The sequence below is a fragment of the Quercus lobata genome, chromosome 12 (genome assembly GCF_001633185.2).
Source record: "Quercus lobata isolate SW786 chromosome 12, ValleyOak3.0 Primary Assembly, whole genome shotgun sequence".
In the NCBI taxonomy this organism is placed as follows: domain Eukaryota; kingdom Viridiplantae; phylum Streptophyta; class Magnoliopsida; order Fagales; family Fagaceae; genus Quercus; species Quercus lobata.
In genome coordinates this window covers 13,947,094-13,965,376 of record NC_044915.1, presented here as the reverse complement: position 1 = coordinate 13,965,376, position 18,283 = coordinate 13,947,094, and the positions used below count along the sequence as shown (strand labels likewise).

Here is an 18,283-nt window from a genome sequence, read left to right as displayed (position 1 = left end):
CCTTCACCCTGTATCAGGCTCTCCATAAAACCCAGTCAATCTCCACGCATTTTCCGAACCACCATGCACAATCGAATCTATGTGATAGTTCAAAAAACTATCCACCCAAACATCAATCCCTGCTTTCCACAAAAGAGCTAAACCACCACCCCTATCATCCGTAGGTACCGTAAAACAACCATCAAAGAAAATCTGATCTCTAACCCATTTCATACGCTCCTTAGATGACCATGTTTCAGATAAAAATACAATCATGGGATCTTGTGCTTGCACAATATCGACAAGCTCTTGAACTGCACGCCGGTTCCCAAGCCCCCTGCAGTTCCAAGCTAAGATTTTTATGGCTGTCGGCGGGGCTGAGCAACAGCCTCCACCGTTTGAGTAGTAGTAGAACATTATGTGATGAAACGAAGGAGAGTTACGGTAAATTGATAGTCAATGTAAAATTTTCACTTTATTATGAAAAGCAATGTTATCCATATCATTTATCAATTCAAAATTAAATAATGGACATTTTTAATATCATCATTATATAGCATGTCAAATTTAATATGATAAATGGGAAAAGCACACACGTAAACATCCTTTATAAAGAAAAAAAAAATGTCATATGTGCGCGCGTAAGTAATTAAGTATTAAAAAAACCATTCTTAATGGAAAAAAAAAATTATATATATATATATATATATATATATATATCTATCTATCTTATATGAGGTATGTAATGGAAAAAGAAAAAAAAAAAAGCTTTGTTCATAATCCATTCGTAATAATCATCACACCGACCAGAATTTAGGCCTATTAGAGTTAAAATAGGGGATGATTCATACTATTAACTAACCACAATGAATTTTTCGAACATTTTGATTAAATGAAACGGATTTGTCAACAATGCTTTCAACTTTATAATTATTAACTTATATATCATCGACAAGTTTTGTTGTAATCAAATTAGTTTATATTGTTTGTTCTTATCTTTTTAAAAATACTAAGCATCAACTTTGAAGGTTAGTTTTTTATTACACACGTGTGCTTGTGGTATAAGTTTATTAAAATATATAATCTTGTTAGATAAAATTATTTAGAACAAATTTTGACTGAATTTAAAGCATTGAGTTAGGACAAAATAGTTTAAAATGCTTTTACGTCAGAAGTGCATGAGTTATAGGTCTTGCCAAAAAAGACCCTTTTAATCTTGCAAAGTTAGAAATCACATGGCATGGAATATGCAGTCCCTTTCTCTAGATAGCTTATATGCTTATACTGGCCTATAACCTTCTCATAATATTTGGTATTTTTTATTTAAAAAAAAAAAAAAAGATTGTGGGGTGTTACATCCACATGATCCTTACATATATATCTCATGTCTATAATATAAATGTACCTTTGCGTTGTACATTATTATCACTATTTTATGTATCACTGTCGTTGCAGTGACAGTGTGACACACTACTACATATAAAAAGAAAAAGGAAATAAAAGACATACACTGTATATGGTCTCAAGTCTCAAGAGTACTGAAGGGCAAGTAATTAGATGGAAATATCATCTACACCTATCTCAGTCTCAAAGGAGTGATGAAAGAGTGAGCAAAAACAGTAAATCTACTGGTCCTGGTCCGATCCAAGTAGTGTACTTTGCCCTATCCCGAGAAGAAACAAAGTAGATGGGAGGGAGTGATTGATTAAAGCAGAGCAATGCACTCTGCTCCCTCTAATCCCATCCCTTTTGTGGGGCTTGTCAATGGTGTTTCAACTTTCAAATACAACAAGAAATCCCTAATGTCCATGCAACATGGGCACTAGGGAATTGCATGTGGGGTTGTGTGTATATGAAACAACAAAAAGGCTCAACTAAGCTAAAGCTAAGCTAAGCTACAGGTCATCACCACAGCCCTCCCCTTAAAGCTCTCGTACGTACTCGACTCACTCACTCACTCACAGAAAGGCAAAACCCAAGCCAACTGGTCAGATTGAGAGCCCAAACAAATATCAGACACCAGAGCAACATTCAATTTCAACTTTATCGGTTTCTACCCAACCCCACCACACACCATGAGAGAGAAAGAGATCGACTTATCCCCACAAACAGCAACAAATAGCTCCTAGCAGGCTTTTCCAGTGATAGCTTTTCCTCATTCGTACATACAACACATATGATTTAATGCATGCATGCATCCATGCTGCCAAGTGCCAACCATGAATGACAGTAACATATTCGATGCATCATAACTTATGGCTCACGTGTTTGGACAAAACTCATTTACATTTTTCCTTTTTTATAAAGGAATTTACTAATGTACGTCTTTAAATTATATATTAGTAATCTATTTTAAAAAATATTTTATGGAAAAACGAAAAAAGAATTTATTATTTTGACAGTTTTTTCAATTTCTCATAAATTTTTTTCTAAAATAGATAGTTAATATGTGCCCTAAGAGCATTTTATTTTAACATTAAAAGATCAAAAAGTATTACTCTATCAAAACTCTTAAATCCTATTCATTTTGCAATCCAGCTACAATGAGCTGCTACAGATAGCAGCCCACTGTAGCAAGATTGTAAAAAAAAAAATTATTTGTATAATAAAGAGAGAAACAGAGGAGAGAAAGAGAGAGATAGAGGGGAGAGAGAGGAAAAATAAAAAAATAATAAAGAAAGAATATTTAAATGGAGTGTTAAAAAAAATTGAAGTTTTGATAGAAGGGATATTATAAAATGATGTGTTATATATTATAAAATTAGTTTTTGAGATGGTAAATACTAAATTTTTTAGAAGTGTTGATGGGAATGCTCTAAGGACACGCATTAACCGGATCCTTCTATAAATGGAGATTACTATTCTTATATAATTATTTCTACCACTACAAAAAAAGGGGTCTATAGCCGCGTTTCAAAAACACGGCTATAGACCCCAAAAACGCGGCTAGGATTATAAACACTTTTGGATCCGAGTAAATTATATACTATAATTTGTGAGGAATGTTGGTGGAATCTTATAATGAAATTAAGTATTTGCATCATCGTAGAATATATTAAGATAAAACTTATGTACAGTTTCTTAAGTATTATCTCCTTAAAATTTCCAATTAAATTCAATCATGTAATTTCATTGATGATCAATGGATTATAAACAAAATGTTAAACATTTGTTGTTTTTAATCATTTAATAATTAGGGAAAGAGAGATTTGAATCTTGAATGTCTTCATTGGAAACACAAAGAAATATCAACCAATTAAATTATAAAGGTCTTGATAAAAAGGATATTTTTTTTAAGAACAATTGAACTAAATTATATAAATTATTGACTAATTTTATCATATAATTAAATTTAATCAAGGAACTTAAAATACATTACTTAAAAAACGGTAAATTTTTTTTTTTTTTTTTTTTAATTGTGGGGTCAAAAATACTCTAAAAGGCCCAAGCCTCTTTTGTTGACTAAAAAGCCCAAACCTCCTGAAAACCTTGATCTTCACAACTAATTTGTAAAGAAGTAGGAAAGTAATTCAGAATGAGAGATTTAAACAAGAAAAGTTGTCTAAATTGATATTTTATTGATTATCTATATGATTTATCTCTTGCCAAGGTTACATACAACCAAAGCAAACATGTTTTCTCTCAAAATATTTTTCCTCTAATTTTTCTGTCCCCTGCCAGGTGTGTGTGGAGGCTCTATTTATAGCCAAAGGCCTTCTTCTTAGCAGTGAGCTATCATGAGGAGGGAGGATCAAAAATACTTGTCCCATCAAGTATCTCCTCCCTTCTTTTGATGATAAGAATTTTTGGAGTATGAAATACCATTTAGGTTGATTATTTAGTAATAAATACAGTTTGTGTCAAGTGGGAATACCTAATCAATGCGGAGGTGATTGTTGCTTGGCTTAGAAGCTACTTCATTTGGTACTGTGGACTCTTTTTACATGTTTGGGATTTTCCTAAACTACTTCATCTGCCAAACGTCCTCGGTTGGTGTTGTCCAAGGACTATACATCATCGGCTTCCATCAAAGGTTGTGGGTTTTCTTCCTTGGGGGTGGATATGGATTGAGCCTGGTCCCTCAGATCACCCTATTCTCTTGCTGGGCTCATGGTCTGTGGTACGCGAAACTTAACTAATGGACCACTCCCCTACATGAATAAAAATAATAAACTGTAATTTTTTTTTTTTTTTGAGAAAGTTTCAATTTATAGCGTTTGTTCTTAATGATAGCTCTTTATCATCAGATCAAGATATCAATCAGTTTTTAGTGTAGGCGGGGATTGAACCCCAGTTCTCTTATACAACCATCAGAGACTTTACCAGTTGAGCTAACTAGAACCCACAATAAACTGTAAATATGAATGATGTGTGATAGGTAAAATTACCTTGTTTGAACATTACATAACATTAATTAAAGATAGTACTCTAATATATGTCTTTTATATAAGATATTAATTTGTGGGATAGACATTGCAAACGTGGCAAATTTGCTTAATAGTACTTTTTTAGAAAAAAAATTGGATGAATAGCATATGTTTGAAGTTATTTAGTTAGACTGTTTTTGGAAATCGAGTTTGGCAAACTCTAGTTTGGGCTAGAGGTTGAGTTTGACAAAATTGACTTCCAAGCAATATTGATACATCTTGCTTGGTCCTGCTTGGAAGTCAAGTTTGACAAACTCGACTTCTAGCCCAAACTCGACTTCTAAAAACAGTCTAACTAACTAAATAACTTGTTCCGTATATTGCTTTCCTAAAATTTTTCTAAAAACATACTATTTGCAAATTTTTCCTTGTCAATGTTGTTGTTGTTGTTGTTTTTTTTTTTTTTTTTTTTTTTTTTTTTTTTTTTTTTTTTTTTTAATTTGAGAAGATAGACATTGCAAACCTAATTCTTAGATCAATTAATATTTCTAAATGTGGGTGATAGTCCCATTCAATCCGTGGCGGAGGCTTACAATTTATTTATTTTAAATATATCATTACAACAATTAATATTTCTAAACGTGGGTGATCATAGTCCCATTCAATCCGGGGGGGAGGCTTACAATTTATTTATTTTAAATATATCATTGAAACAAGTATTATTAGTAGGTAGAATTATTAGTTGAGCATTCACTTCTAGTATGCAAAATGCATGCATTTTAGATAATACTATTGTGGAAAATTACCAAAAACACACATATTTTCGATTATACATCACTGTTTAATTTTTTACATATTGCCACACTATCATATAAAAGTGCATGATGAACGGTAGTTTATGCATATCATTCTTTTTTTTTAATTCTTTTTTATCTCCTCTCTCTCTTTTTGATAAAAAAAATTATTTTAACATAATGTAATGTGAAACAAAAAATAACATATATTGTGTATTGTAAAAGTGGTTATGCATAATACATCAAGTAGATTTTGGTGATGCAAAAATATAAAATACATTTTCAGACGTGAATGCTATTTAGTCTCGTATTTTGTGTGTGTGTGTATAGATGAATAAAGAAAGCCACGCCATTAAGAATTAACTCGTTAATTTTAGCCCAAACTCATCTAGCTATCTCTCTCTTTCTATTTCTCTCTCGTGAACCTTTATATTGCAAAAAATGGGATTATGGATTAAACCCTGTTTCTGTTGAAGTACGGAGAGGACTCGAGCCTTGTGCTTTAGCAGAAGAGCACCAAGAACCAACAGGAAGAGGCGCCAGATTTCTGGTCTGACCTATAGACCTAGTGACCAAATCCTACACAAATATTGCCGATGTCCCAAGATTTCTGTCAGGTTAGCCTTACGAGTCTAGGCTATTATAGCTCTCATTCTACCATTATTCTCACTCCCCTCTGTACACCCATCAACCACACCTTTTCGGCATGCATATAGCATCGGTGCACCATTCACTCCTCAAACGTCAATCAAATTTAAGGGCTGAGATTCCCACATATTAATCTCGAAACTGGTTAACAACATTTTGTTTCACCCAAAAAAAAAAACTTATTGATTCACACTCACTAATGTTTTCTTTTAGGAAAAAAGAATAAGAGAGACTCAATGGCATTAATGGAAGGGAATTTGGGATAAAAGCTCCTTGATAAAGGATGATGAAGGTCTTCTATTAGCTGAATCTGGATTTAGAAAGTTACATGATTTCTTCTCCATGACTATAAACTTTTTTTTTTTCAGCATTTGACTGCAAAACGGCTCTTGTGATTTCATTTTTAAAAGGTTTGGAGATGTGCACGATTCTTTCAGGTTAACCCTAGGGCTAGACTAATCCTCACTACTCACTTCCAAAAGCTATTGGGCAATACTGGATCCATCAAATGTCCAAATCTAAAATATATGTATATTCAAAAGGCTATGATTATTATCAAAGTATTTGTGCAGGTGTTTTAAGTTACCGAAAGTATCAATACAACAGAACATGCAAACAAACACTCCCCCCAAACACCCCCCCCCCCTCTTCTCAATAAATTTTTCAATTCTCAATAAATTTTTTTCAAAAACGGATTTATTAATGTATGTTTTAAGGGCATACATTAACCGGACCCTAAACATAAATAAAAAATAAATGGGATATAAATGGAGGGACTATATAAATTGTTACTCTTTAAAAATTTTAGGGAATAAAATCAAAAAATTTAAATTTAGAGAGATAAAATTCAAATTTAAAATACCTCAAATTTTAGAGACTAAAAAGTACAATCTTCCCAAATAAAGAAGAGTTAAGATTTCGTTACAGCCTCAACAAAATGTGAATTTAAGAATAATTGAAGTTAATAATTTAGGAAATTTACTAAAAGGCAGAAAGTTTGTACCATATTTTAGTCTAAATCCTAAATTTTTTATTTTATTAATTGAAGTCTCAAAATTTAAAAATCGTTTCGAGTTAAACCTCGTGTTTATCTCTGTTATTCTTTTTATGTTATTTTGGGTAGTAACAAAGATAAAATTTAAAACAATTTTATCAAATTCTACTAGGTGATTTTTCATATATAAATTTGGTAGCCTTGAATGGAGTAGGTAAAGAGAGAACTATGTTTAATTAGAGAGAAAATGATAGCTAGAAAGTCAACATTGATTTACTTAGATGAAATAAATACTTTTATCAAACAACTTCCCTTTCCTCTTTGATTCATTACTATCCAAAATAATAAAATTGATCAATAACGGAAATGAATAATGGCTTAATATTGAAACTGTTTTATAAGTTTGAAACTTTAATTGATTAAATTTAAATTGTGGTATCTCGTTCGAACAAAGTTAAGGCAATATTGAAACTGTTTTACTATCTTGTGATTTTTTTTTTTTTTTTACAAGATAGAAATTCTACTAAAACTTAATCTAAATATATATGTGTGTGAATCTCATTCTTGAAGACTTGAACTTGGGCCCTTACCCCCCCCTCCCACACCTCACAAGCACTCTTGAATGATACTATTATTGAAATTACATTAAAAAAAAAAAAAAAAATCCTAGAGAGAGAAATAGAGAGAGGGGGTGCATAAACAGCCATTTTGCATGTGGAAAAAGAAAATTTTTTTTAATTCATTATTTTTTTTTTCAAAATAAAAAATGGGGTTTTCGGTGTAAACTCATCCACCTCACATTTTGCTACGATAAGGATAGTATCATGTATACTACCGGGATTAATTTTTCTTCATTCATTTAATTGGTTAAGTTATAGCCATATATATATATATATATATATATATATATATATGACATTTGCAGATATAGATATAAGTTAAATTGAATTGTTACCACATTTCAAAAAAAAAATTTAAAAACCCTGAATTGTTACCATACAAACAAAAATTTTAGTTATCTATATGAGCAATTGGTATGCCAAAAAAAGTTGTTGGATGGCCAACCCCACAGTTGTATCGAGAGGCCCAATTAATTACCACCATTCATTTCAAGATCAACAGACTCGATTTCTTATGAAATCAGGTCAATATATATCCTGTAAGAGTAGCAGTACTTATGTACTGTGAAGACAATAAATAATGTGTTTGTCCTTGGAAATAGATTTTTTCTTTTTCCCATTTCTTCTCTGATCCACGTATTTGGAGACAAAAATTTAGCAATTTAACATCATAAAAATTTATTTTATTTATTTTACCACCACACTTTACAAAATATCCTTAGTATTCAACACAATAAAATAATACTGATAAATAACATAATAAAATAATACTCCCTCTGTTCTATTTTTTTGTCATCTATTCTATTTTAGGATATCCCAAAATATTGTTCTATTTCTAAAAATAAAATTTATTAATTTACTAATGTCCTTGTATACCCCTACTTTATTTTCAAATCTATTTAAAAAGAAAACTAACAAATATTTAAAAAAAAAAAATCAATCTAATTGGGACACCTTTTTAGTTGCCTCATTAAGAATAATTTTTTTTTTAAGCTAATAAATTTATTTAAGGGTAGTTTTGTAAATTTATACATTTTTTAAGACAGACAAGATAATAAATGATGTTCCCTTAAAATGTTTGACTTTTCAAACAAGATAAACAAATTGGGACAAATAGAGTATATCTACTACTATAATAGACAACAACCACCACCATTAACAAAATAAAATAATATATTTTTTAATAAAAAATTTATTTTTTCTTTTTATCTTCTTAGCTATAGGACACAGTATTGTGCATTGTAGCGCAATAGCCAAATAGCGCAACAGCCAAATGATATGGCTATAGCTCCACCAATGCTAAATTTAGCAATTAGATAATCTAATTGTTAAATTTAGCATTTTAATTTTTAAATATATAGCTCCACCAATACAAATACTCTTAACAATATAGTGGTGAATGTACGTGGTAGGCAATGTGTAATCCCCTTTTGTTTCTTATTAAACCTGTAAATCTTATTAAAAGCTAAATCTTAAGTCTCTGATGTATTATGAACTAAAAGACTTTTGAATTGAATGGTTGCATTTACATAGATACTGAAAGTGGAATGTTAGTACAAAAAGATGGCGAGCTAGGGCAATTAAATAAAAGGAAAAAAACAAGGGAACAGTGCCAGTTCAATAAATCTAGTGGTTATATATCCAACACGAAAGTATCAAAATCATGTTGAGTACAGATCTGTTTGGTTAGACGTTTTAAGATTCTAAAAAAAAAAAAAAAAGAAGAGAGCACTTTTAAGATTTAAAACTCTATTTTGCAACATTAATTTCTCATAATTTTTTACAAACTCTCATTATAAACACAAAATACCGTTTTCTAACGGCTTATATAAATGCACCTTATAGTCCATGACGGCATCTGTTTAGAGGTTTAATTCCTGATTGATTTTGTAATCCAACATTTATTAGGAAAATAATGAGGAAGTATAATAAATATTCATAATCCAACCTTGACCAAAAAAAAAAAAAAAAAAAAAGGAAGTGTGATAGTTACTATAAATGGAGTACCGGTGTAACTTTTGTTGAGTATATGAGAGCTAAAGAGATGAAACGGAGTGGATCTTTGTTTGGCACTTCTCTGGGTGGCACTTCTCTGGGTTTTTTTTTTTTTTTTTTTTTTTGGTGGGTTTTGCCCACAAATGTAGACATAGAAGTTATCGAATCACATTAAATTGTGTGTCTTAGTGTTTGGATTTTCTTATTTTTTTCATGCTTTTCACAAAAAAATCTTCTATGCTCTAAAAATTAAATGAATTTTACAAACTACGAGAGAAGAACATACTTGAATATTATAATTAAAGGCCGAGAAAACTTATTAGGAAAAATAAGGCCAACCACATATTAGGCAAAAGAGTATGTTTTTGTTCATTGGGCAAACTCTAGATGGCCTTTAAGAATAGATAGGCTGAATATCAGCTCAATCTCACAGTGAGTTCATGTGATTCTTAATCCATAAAGTATTTGATTATTAATGTAGAGAAGGAACATGAATTTATGTTGTTTGCTAAGGTTGATTATGATCAAATTTTACAGACAACCTAGAAACTAGGTTCATGATGACATGTATGTTAACCCAATTTTCTAGCATGGTAAAGGAAACTAATAAAGTTTTTGAAAGTTATTGGAAAGTCCGGAAACTCTCTTGACATGAAAAACAATGCATGTTCGAATCTTCCCCCCTTGGTTGGATTGAAGTTAACTTCGATGTATGTAGCTTTGTCTACAGATTGCAGAAGAGAGGACAATGTCTCCCATGCTTGAATACAGATCATAGACCAAGGTAATTCAGTTAGGCAAAAGCAAGGGCAAGGCTTTTTGGTGTGATTATTAATGCTACTAAGATTGGCTTCCCTCAGGTTATCTTTGCGGCAAAATTGGACTCATCACCATTGGTGGATCCATATAGCGAACCTCCTTGGCAAGTGTCCTTAATGTCGGATGATATTGCCTCCCTTCGTAATAACTTTGTTGACTAGAAATTTTATGTTGTAAAAAGATATCTGAACTCTATGGCTCACTTTGTTGGTCATTAGGTGTCCTTTTGTAAATGGGAGTGTCTTGTTCCCATCTCAATTGTTCATTCTTTTGGAGAAGGGTAGAGATGGTTATGGTCCATTTCCTTTCTTTTTGTTCTTGTTTAATAAAATTTTTTTAATCATAAAAAATAAAAATAAAAAATGAAAGAACAAGGGAGGAAAGAGAGGATAGCTAGAAATTAAAAGAAGAGAAGATAAAAATGTCTTGAGGAGGCAAGGCAATAACTAAAGCTTCGTTTATGCTATCTTGGCAACTAGCAGGGCAGCGAACCGTTGACAAATTCAGTAAAATATGATTGGTAATAACATTTTCTTTTAGGCAAAAACGAAAAGTTTGAGCTCATTTTTCTACTTATTCAGCTTTTTGATTTGTACAATTTCACTTTTTTCTAGATACAACTAATTTATGTCCAGTTCATAAGTAAAAGCAAATGATAAGAAGTAGTATTTTGTTGGACGATGAGAATATTAGGAGGCACATAAAAAGTTGATCTTGACACGTCCAAGAAATTAAGGGTGTTTACAGAATTATTGTTCATTAGTTCATACATATTGAGAAAGTATGGAATGAGTTGAGTTTCTCAATAAAGATAGTTTTATTGGTGAGTTTGATAGATAAAAAATAGTGAGCATTAGTCTAAGAAGGAAGAGTTAGGGAAGTTTCGGTTTGATTGACAATGGAGGAAGATGAGATGGAGGAAGGATTGGAAGCCATGAAGATTGAGTTGATCTTAATAATGAAACACACAATATATATATAGGTTTGAATGAATTGTCACTCTCACAATTGGATTGTGGCATGTAATTGAATTTACATGTTTAAGAGTACAATATAAGAATTTGGATGAATAATATAACAATTCAAAAGTACTAAGGAGTATTTGGAGTTAAGTACAATTCTTAAAAAATTAATAATAATAACTAGCCTTATCGCACACGCAAAAGCGCATGTGATGAGGCTTTTTTTGAGTTTAGTGTCATAATTTTCCATTCATCTCAATTTGAGATATTTCTCTCTTCTATCCAATTAAACCACACGCATGGTAACTTTATTTTGGACATAGAAAATACATTTATTAAAATGATAGAAAATGTAGTACAAACAGATGTGAAGAGAAAACAATTCAAAGACCAACAAAAAATAAATAAATAAATCATTAAAAAGAAAAAAGGGAGTACATTAAAAATCAACTTTTTTCTTACTAATTCAAAAATAAAGAAGAAGAGATTTGAAAAAATAGAAACAAAAACCAAAAAAAAAAAGTGAGATTAGAATTTAGAAGAAATGAAACAAGAGAGAGAGAGAGAGAGGGGTTTAAGTCTTGATAAAGGGGAAAAAAAGGAGAAGAAAAAAAAAAGTGAAAACTTAGGGCTTAGTGGTCCTATTTTGTAGCCCAAAAAAAAAAAAAAAAACCTCTTTATTTTTTTATATAATTTTTATTTTGAGAATCTAATTTATAAGTAGATAAAACAATTTAAAAATCAACAAAAGAGTAACCATTTTTTTAAGCAATGTTTTAATGGGAATTAGAGTTGTATTTTCACTAAATTATCATTTAGTTATATCTCTACTTAAACATAGAGATGTAAGGGTATTTTTAAAAAAAAAAAAAAAAAAAAAAAAAAATCTCAAATAAGAAAATGTAAACTCCTTAAATAGTAGTATAGATAATAAAACTCCTTAAATACAAGAGATAAGGTTTATTCAATACTAGATTCATCCAAGTGTATCTTTCGTATACAAGGCCAATTTCCCTTTCAACATTTTTGTTAAGGGTAGTGTTACATTTTTTTTTTTTTTTTAAATTTGAAATAGTGAGTAGAAGACACTATTTCAATTTTGAAATTGTTTCTTCAACTCACAATTTCAATTCAAAAAATTGGTGTGTAACAGTATATGCGTAACAAGGTGTGTATAATAGTTTGGAAAAATTACACTTTACTATCATAAATTGTATCCCAATTACACTTTGCACCCCAAAATTTTCGTATGCATGTTTTATACCCTAAATTATGATCTTTATTATACTTTGCACCCCCAACGTTAAGTTGTTGTTAACTTAGATGAAAATCCTAAGTTTATGGTACAAAATGTAATTGGAAGTATAGTTTAGGGTGGTAAATTGTAATTTCTCATTTATTTTGAAATGATTTAGAAAATGAGCAATTAGATCTTTTCACGTGGTACCATACTTTTGCATCTAAGTTAACAGTAAATTTGATGTGGAGATGTAAAGTGTAACGAATGTCATAATTTATGGTGCAAAACATATATTCAAAAAGTTTATGGTCCAAAATGTAATTAGCAATATAGTTTGGGTAGTAATGTATAATTTTCTCCAATTGTTTTGACTTTTCATCATTTTTCAAGTAGCCATTGCTACTTGTAATCCGTTAAAGTCTGACAGGCTCTATTAGTACTCTTTTTTTCTTTCCTCCATTCAAACACAATTAATTTATTGCATAGGAGTTACACAGGATCCATCCCTATTTGCGAGTGAATGAATAAATGCTTACCTTTAAGGCACTTTTTGCGAAGGAGGCAACCCATAGGCTTAAATGAGTATAGATGGTGATGGTTCTAATTTCTGGAACAGTAAAAGTCATTAAAAATAAAATAAAAGGATCGGATACATATACCATTTATTTTTTCAAAATTAGGGCTGCTTTGCGAGATTTGTAAATAAAATCCTAGAGATTTGTGGATGAGACGCAGCAGGGAAAAAAGATTCTATCATTCTAACCAAATTAGCTAACATAAGCCAAAAAGAAATAAAATTTAGTAAAGGACAAAGATGGTAAGAGGAGCAAGTCTGGCCACTGAGACGGTTTTTTTCCTGACTTAAATACGTATCTGTCTGTGTGTAAGACAAGGGAATTGAGATGTCAAATCACTAAAAGTACACAAAATATTAAAATATATATATATATATAAAATAGAGGCAGCATAGAATTATATTGATATGATTATGCTATTATGGCATTGGGGTTTCTCTCACATGTTGATGAAGATAATAATAGCAATTGGAGAGCCCTAAGGAGGGGGAGACGGAGGCGGAGGATGAAGTGTTTTATTGTCCAGAAGTTACTAGGAAGAGTCATAAGGGTATTGGGTTCGGAAATTGAGGTAAATTTAAAGGAGAGGCTTTGAAAGCACACCACAAGACAACACCCTCTTTAACTTCTGAAAACAACAGGTGAGTGTGTGAAAGCTATATCACCCCCATGCATACGTCCCTTTCTGGCTCCTCTCCCCCACATCTGCCGCCTCACACTCTCTCTCTCTCTCTCTCTCTCTTAAAACTCCTTGGGAATGCCAACCACCACACATGTAATTATCTTTATACTTAACACCATGCGCAAGTTAGAAAGTCTCTGGATCCACATGATCATGTATGCATATGAAATATAATGCATCCATGCACATGTAACATGTATGTATACATGTAACTATGACCTATAAACAACACTAATAAACAGAGGGAAGAGAAGTGTTCTCTGCCCTCTCTTTTCCTTTTATATATACTAGACCAAATAGGGAACTCTCTCTCTCTCTCTTCTCTCTCATCTCTTGCACCTTTCTTTCACAACTCATAATCAAGAAAAAAGCAGATCCAAGGTGGTGCTGGTGGTTAACCTGTCAATCTATCAATCAATCAATCAATCAACAAGACCAATCATCAGCAAAAATTTAAAAAGCAAGTGGAATCAAATATGTCCTCCTCTTCTACCTTGTCTTTGGACCACCTTCCTCCTTCCGAGCAGCTCTGTTATGTCCATTGCAACATTTGCGACACTGTCCTCGCGGTATCATATTTCATTTCATCACTATTCTTTCTTGCACTTACATTTTTTACATGTACATATTTTGTTTTCCTGAAATACTCTCTAGGGTTCCTTTTTCTTTCTTCTCACCTTTTCTTTTCCTTTAATAGTTGATGATTTGGTTCTTTGTTTTGGTTTAGGTGAGTGTTCCTTGTACCAGTTTGTTCAAGACTGTAACGGTAAGATGTGGCCACTGCACCAACCTCTTGCCAGTGAACATGCGTGGCTTGCTTCTGCCTTCAGCTAATCAGTTTCATCTGGGTCACTCTTTCTTCTCTCCTTCCCATAATCTCCTGGTACATGATGATGAAACGAATTTAATGCCCAAAAAAAGAGGCTCATTTGAGATAGTGATATTATTGAGCTTGATTTTGACAAGTTTATATGGTGTTCTTCGTTGATGATTGTGTTGCAGGAAGAGATACCAAATCCATCCCCAAACTTCTTGATCAACCAAAACAATGGCAGTGACTTCACCATGCCTGCTCGTGGAGGAGTCAGTGAACTTCCAAGGCCCCCTGCCATAAATAGACGTAAGACTCATTACATATTTTCCATTTTTAAGTCCTTTGAGACCTAGCTTTCGGTTTGGAGAAATTTCCTTGAAACTGTACATTTAGGCCAAATAGATTGTTCCCTGCCCTACATTTTTACCAAATTTTTCTTTGACATTTTCAACATACAATTCTCTTTTATGGAACAAAAAGAAGAACTGGGTAGTTGCGAGTTTCTGTTTTATTCATCAAAGTGTTTACTTTTTTTTTCCCACGTTAGATGTCTTGTTGCCCTTCTGGTCCGAGGATTGAGTAGAAAGTGCATGAATTAGAAACCAAACCCTCTTATGCCTGCCATATATTCCAGCCTTTGACATTTATATTTTTTATTTTGACATTTACATATTGTACCATATTTGTTAATCAACTTTTCTTTTCTGTTAATTTGTTCATATCCTTAACATGAACCCTTGCTAACTACTGCAATACTTGCACACCAAGCCTAACGTTCCTCACTTCTCCGCAAACCAAGCATTATCACAGGAAGAATGAAAATCCTTTGTTTCTCAGTTGTTGGATGATCAAGCTTAACGAATCTAACTAACAAGAATAAAACATAGTAGGACATTTTGTACTTTCCAAGTCTTATAATTTGTTAAACAACATAGAGATGGTCTATTCTGCCCCCAAAATATAGATGGTCAAGAATGCAATGCATGATAGACCATTTTCTCCCCCGCAATTATAGTTAGTTAAATTTATTTTTTCCCCTATACAGATATCTGTACAGACAAAGATATAGAAAATAATGTTGAAGTGACAGTACAGTGAGACCTTAGGAAGCTAAAGAGAAAAAGAAAAAGAAATTCACTAAAAGTTGGCTTTGGCTAGGCGAGCTTAACGTGTCTGTTTGTTTGTCTCTCTGTTTGTCTGTGCTTATGTCCATACCAGCTCCAGAGAAGAGACAGAGAGTCCCATCTGCATACAACCGCTTCATCAAGTGAGTAATAATGTCAAGCTAGCTTTCACAAAGAAATCTCCCTCTCTCTCTCTCTCTCTCTACATTATTTTTTCACTTCCATTTCATTTTATAAATTTGGTAAATTTGAAGTAAAACTGTGAATGGTCCATCAAAATGAATCTTCAGGGACGAGATCCAACGCATCAAGTCTGTAAATCCCGATATATCCCACAGAGAAGCCTTCAGTGCTGCAGCCAAGAATGTAATGTCCCCCCACCAACATATTTTTGTGTTTTTTCTTAGGGTTTTTTTCTTTACCAAATTAGCTAGGGTTTCCACTCAATTTCTTCTACTTATCATCCCTGTTTTCTTTTGTGTCAGTGGGCCCACTTCCCACACATTCACTTTGGTCTCATGCCTGACCAGACTGTGAAGAAGACAAACGTGCGCCAGGTGATTAGCCTAGCTACAACTACTACCTTCATCTAATACCATTGCATGTGAAACACATAGCCTAATGTTTCTCGCATTTGAGTTTTGCTTTTTTGGTTTTGAATAGGAAGGAGAGGACGTCCTGATGAAAGATGGGTTTTTCGCTTCAGCTGATGTGGGTGTTTCTCCTTACTAAACAAGCAAAATCAAAGCCTCTGCGTCCAGTAGTGGTGGGAGAAAGATTTTGAAGTTCAAATGTTTGTCAAATTCAATATTTGATCTAATTTCTTCATAACCTATTCGCAAGTTAATTAAGGTCCTGTTAATGTTAAAACTTCTCTGGATTGTATTAGATCTTCTCTTATCTGCTTCTCTACTTGGAAAACCTTATGTTGAAAGACTTTATCCTTTTAAGTTTATGACATCTCTCACCAATGTAACTTGCTGCTAATCAACTAGTTCGCCTTATCAATACTTTAAATCCTTCTTTGATGGTTTATCTTACATTCTCTTTATTTCGATCATGTTATTGTGTATGCTTTAGCTAGAGTTACCATAACTCATATACCGCTAATTTAACTACGAGTATTAATTCTTTTAATTGTCACATTATACTGAACTAGGTCTATAGCTACCATACCTCCTAGATAATTGGTCATGGATTGTCACTTTTTTTTGTTTCTGAAGAGTTGGTATGAAAAGGGGGAAAACCTACATCAAGGTTTAGACTTTAGATGATGTAACATGTTATCAGAATCTTAGAAATGATCATTTTTCATTAGGCATATTCATTATTCATGACAGTTTCTTGATTGTTTCACTTCTTTACCTTGGCCAGTACTTTATTTTCAAAAATTTTGTACAATTGGGTTCAAAATTTTTAGACAGGAGTTCTCATGATAGTACGATATTGTGTGAATTTTGTGCTTTAAAATATATGTTTAAATTAAGTTTTCTACTAAATTTTGGGCTTTTACTTGAGCCCAAAAGTTGTTCTACTTGTTTTAAAACAAAATTATTGAGCTACGGTCGTTTAATATAGCTAAGTGACTTATTAAAAATTAGTTTCATATAATTGTGTGTGTTTATATATATATATGAGTTGGGTTCAAATTATACCTGGTGTAACTCTAAGTAATATTACACCACCCAATAATTTGTTACAGAATTTATATTTTGAAAATTTCATCGTTGAATTACATGTTCTATATATTCTTAACATTCATGCAAATTTTCATGTTAATTAGATGTTATATACCATTTAATCCATAAACTCATTTTTTATGTATTATTTTAAATTACAAAAATTTGAATTTAAACAACTAATTGATGACATGACTATTAATCTTTGTTTTTAAAGGCTATATCCAAGACTGCACTTCTTATTTGTTTTTAGGTACATTAAGAACGGGTGATAAGAGGAAAGGCATTAAGGAAAAGAATCTCATTTGAGATCATTGTATCTGTATCACTGATAATAAGAAAGTAAAATAAAACATAAATCTACCTATTTGTAAAACGAATATTGGGGTGGAGTTATACAAATAGAAAACCATCTAACATAAACTCGTAAAGGATGTTAAAGCATACTTGAAGGTACCAGGTGAAGTTAAAAATTATTTTGCCATAATTTTGAAAATAAAAATAAAGAAAAGAAATGAGTAGCTTGATCTTGATGTTGAATGTTTTCAAGAAGAAGATTTACAGAATATTGATGAAGATAATTAAATAGGTTATTAGTTGCATATGTTCCAAGTTTATATATATATATATATATATATATATTATAATATAATATTTTTATATTTTATTAAAGATGGCGATTTAAACCCACCTCGAAAAGCAAATGGGGTGGAGATGTTGATTAAATTTTCCGCCCGAATCCACCCTGTTTATAATTTAAAATTACAAATATATTCTTAGAGGTTTTTTTATAAGGCATATATGTGTGCTTTAGCTTTCAAACTTTAAATTTATGATGTTTTTTGGGTGTTTTTATAAAGAATTTATATTTTTATGTTTTAAGATTTAAATTGTATATATTTTTAATTGTTGAATTGTTATGCTTGAATTGGTTTTTTATTTTTAATATACTTGAATTGTTGTATTGTTATGCTTTGAGAAGGCTTTGTAA

General features: G+C 31.7%; 1 protein-coding gene across 1 annotated transcript; it reads left to right on the top strand.

Annotated features, from left to right (window-relative positions):
* Positions 1–13,920: 13,920 nt before the first annotated feature.
* Positions 13,921–16,648, top strand: LOC115972324 (protein YABBY 4-like). The gene is made up of 7 exons (XM_031092580.1): positions 13,921–14,244; positions 14,403–14,558; positions 14,678–14,795; positions 15,708–15,756; positions 15,904–15,979; positions 16,099–16,170; positions 16,277–16,648. Exons 1-7 carry the CDS (start codon positions 14,152–14,154, stop codon positions 16,343–16,345), a joined length of 633 nt encoding a protein of 210 aa, XP_030948440.1. The 5' UTR covers positions 13,921–14,151; the 3' UTR covers positions 16,346–16,648.
* Positions 16,649–18,283: the final 1,635 nt, after the last annotated feature.

Coding starts and splice junctions, on each gene's coding strand:
- LOC115972324 (XM_031092580.1), top strand. CDS start 14,152: ATGTCCTCCTCTTCTACCTTGTCTTTGGACCACCTTCCTCCTTCCGAG. Junction 14,245..14,402: donor TTTGCGACACTGTCCTCGCG/GTATCATATTTC, acceptor GTTTTGGTTTAG/GTGAGTGTTCCTTGTACCAG. Junction 15,757..15,903: donor GCATACAACCGCTTCATCAA/GTGAGTAATAAT, acceptor ATGAATCTTCAG/GGACGAGATCCAACGCATCA.